A 3,454-nucleotide genomic window follows, 5' to 3' on the forward strand; every position below is an offset into this window, starting at 1 on the left:
CTTCCATTACTCCAATCATATGTGCTGCCGGCTGTCCAACGGCGCCAGCACCTAACAGTGCCAGTCTAGCTCGAGTACGAGCTGTTGTACGTGTGCGTCACACCACAGGTCATATATACACACATCTTGACCGTGCGAGCGTGCAAGCATGTCCAACACCTGGGCTAGCTCCTCGAACCCCAACATGACACCTAATCCACACTACGCGGCCGCTGCACATGCACGGAGATGGTGGCTCGCTGCCGTTGCTTTGGCACGTACGTTGAGATTTGACTTTGAACGCATTGCGCGCGCGGCAACCTCCTCCTCCCCTCCACCGGCGGATCGTGTCCCCCACGCACGCCGCTGCCCGGCAACCCACACGTGCAACCACCACTTGCATGTCAAGCCACACTCCTCCTTGCATTGCATATATACCACATCGACGGTCTCCTCAGTTCTCACATCTCATCTCATCTCATCTCAGTTCTTTTCTCACGCATCTTGCCGCACCTACCAGCAACAAACACAAAGAGGAAGAAGAAGCAACTAGCTAGCCAGCCGGCGATCCATCGAAATGGCACCCAACTTCGGCCGGTCCATCTCCTTCCCTCTCACCCCGGCGAGGTCCTTCTCAAAGTCGTCCCGCCACGTCCGCTCCGTCAGCCTCCCCGGCACCACCTCCTCCCACCCGCTCCTCGCCAACCTCCACGCCCACATCGCCGCCGTCCGTTCCTGGATCCAGGACACGGCCTCCCTCCAGGCCGGCCTCGCCAACATCCACGCGCTCCACGCCGCGCTCGCCGACCTCCTCCTCCTCCCAGCGTCCGTGGCCGCGCTTCGGTGCACCACCAGCAACACCGGCGACCGCCTCCTTGACGCCTTCCTCCTCCTCGCGGACGCGCACCAGGGCTTCCAGGAGTGCCTCCTAGAGCTCAGGCAGGCCGCCGCCGAGTCCCGCACTGCACTCCGCAGAGGGGACGCGGGCAGGCTCGCGTCCGCCTCCAGTTCCCAGCGCAGAGCAGAGAAGGACCTCGCGCGCCTCGCCGCGTCGGTCTCCGCCGTCTCCACCAAATGCGCGCGCCTGAACCTCGTCGCCGTTAGCGGCGAGGAGGCCGAGATGGCCTATGCTCTTGTGGAGGCGGCCGCTGCCAGCGCTGCGGCCTCCGCGGCCGTGTTCTCGGCCGCCGCGTCCATGTCGTCTGCGGTGTCGTCTTGCAAGAAGACGGCCACGTTTATTCCTGCGTTCGCAAGGAAGTCCACCGCCCCCGAGTCGGCGGAGGCGACCGTGGAGAGGCTGCACGCGCTGGAGCAGTGCTTCGACGAGTGCGACGGCGCCTGCGACATGGTGTTCAGGAGCGTGGTGCAGACCAGAGTTTCACTGCTCAACATCATGACGCCCACCATCTAGTCAGCTAGCTAGTCATGTCATGTATACATAGAAGAAAAAGAAGAAGAACATAATTAGCTAAACCATGTATGTTTTGCTGATTAATTTGTCACTACACAGCGCGTACATATATACAAGAAAAAATATAGTACAAAGAATAACATTTTGCTACACTTGTTCAGACCTGTGCATCTTGACATGAATAATACTCAGAGCAATATGTCCTAGCTCTTGTGAAGCACTTGCCCGTTTCATTTCCAGCCAACAATTCAGAGCAATATATCCAAGCTTTTGTGAAGCATAATCGCCCAAAAAATTCAAAAAGAAACCATAATCGCCAAATTAACAAGTTTACTTTTGGATCTATTCAGTCGTTATCGATCCTAACTTACGCACACCAATTTTCTCCCATAAAACCGAACAGTTAAAATATGCAACTTGGTCACACCTTCAAACTAAACAAACTAAGTAGTCCAAGAAGGGGTAAACCGATAAACGTGATGCAGCGCCTACATGTTTTTGACTGCGTCGCTGATGTCGTTAATCCATTTTCTTAATTTGATATTAGAACCACAGCTAATCAACACTGTCAGAGGGGACACTGGGAATCTTAACACCAAAGCAAGCCAGTCTAGCAGCTAGCAGCTCTAGTCATGCTAGGTTTCTTGTTTTTGTATGGAGGGAAATTGTGGTTTTGGAAAAATTCCACAGATATGTACATTTCTTGCTAACATGGTACTGATCATATTGTACGTGTGATGACCCTGTGGTGAACATTGTCCATAACACAACTGAAATTAGGACAAGGTTCCAATAAATGGTTGCCCTAATTTTTTTAGACAGGAGGCGCTTGCCCGACTTTAGCGAACCCGAGACCTCAAGGTTTAACATACCCTAGTTCGATGAGAATAAAATACACGGTACTTGAAACAAATTCTCAGAAGGACAGGCTCAATGCCAACACACCCAATACAAACCCGAAAAGATCCTTGGCTCAAGAGCCAAAACACATGCCACACTCAGAAAATGCATGAAGATATGATCATCCGCCAGATCCAGGGCTCTCCTCCCTAAGAGCTGAAGCGTGTCGCCGGAGCTTTTGGTAGATGATATCAATGGTCGATGATTCCTGGGTCTTGCTGAGTTGCTTGAATATTTGTAAGAACATAGTCATCTTGTAGCTTGTCCAGCAGCAGAATTCTTAACAAAAATTCTCTAGTTGATGAGTGAAGATTCCCAATAGCCGCTCCCAACGCTGAAGGAAAAAAGACCACCCATCACATAATACCTCCAACGAGGGATAGAACTTTAGTTGCGTCGTTGCTAGCGAGAACTAAGTTCGATGGTTTCCACACCAAACTACATACATTTCTCAATTAAGACAAATTCATCCTAGAGGGGTGAAGAGAAGACTTGCTCAATCAATCTATTGACTGTCCATACGTCCTTTTGCCCTAATATTGTCGGCCCGTGGGTCTTACAGCTAATCAACACTGTCAAGCTCGACACTAGGAGTTGATATAAACAGCAAAACAGGTCCTGATCTAGCCTTGCTAGCTAGTTAATTTTATCCAAGTGGTCAAGTTGGGGCATGCACTTGCCTAGCTCTCCGATCTAGGGTCTCAAGCGTTTTAGTGGCAGTACCTGCTGGCTAATTAAGCTAGTTAATGAACTCAAGTTGCGCAGCTAATTATTAGCAATTGGATCAAACTAAGCATGTACTATGAATGTAGTAGTACTAGCTAAGGTAGCTAATGAATCCAAGTAGCTCAGTTAATCAATCGCAACTTGATCAAGCTAAGCATGTACTATTAATGCATCGATGAATCTGGTTGGGTTGTCACAGCCATGAGATTTGCACACATTATTGCACGTACCTATGGCTAGCTTGCGTGATGTAGCCATGATCTGATCTAGGGAGACAGGCTGTTCGAGTGTGGATCAGACAAACTAAAAGAAGCGAGTAGGTCAGCTACCTCCATGACCATAGCTTGTAAAGTTGTAAGCTTACTCTTCCCTAGGTCAATCGCTAGCCACGCAGACATACCAATCCTTGAGCGATTTGTAATCGGAGAGATTTTCCCG

At 50.3% G+C, this 3,454-nt stretch overlaps 1 protein-coding gene across 1 annotated transcript; it reads left to right on the top strand.

The window, feature by feature from the left end:
• Positions 1 to 461: 461 nt before the first annotated feature.
• On the top strand, positions 462 to 1,494 carry LOC123170354 (uncharacterized). Its single transcript, XM_044588203.1, has one exon. The coding sequence runs from the start codon at positions 557 to 559 to the stop codon at positions 1,388 to 1,390; it is 834 nt and encodes a 277-aa protein (XP_044444138.1). The 5' UTR covers positions 462 to 556; the 3' UTR covers positions 1,391 to 1,494.
• The last annotated feature ends 1,960 nt before the right edge of the window (positions 1,495 to 3,454 follow it).

This window comes from Triticum aestivum, chromosome 7D (genome assembly GCF_018294505.1).
Source record: "Triticum aestivum cultivar Chinese Spring chromosome 7D, IWGSC CS RefSeq v2.1, whole genome shotgun sequence".
Taxonomy (NCBI): domain Eukaryota; kingdom Viridiplantae; phylum Streptophyta; class Magnoliopsida; order Poales; family Poaceae; genus Triticum; species Triticum aestivum.

Bases quoted from the DNA above. Each gene is read 5' to 3' on its own strand.
- LOC123170354 (XM_044588203.1), top strand. From the start codon at position 557: ATGGCACCCAACTTCGGCCGGTCCATCTCCTTCCCTCTCACCCCGGCG.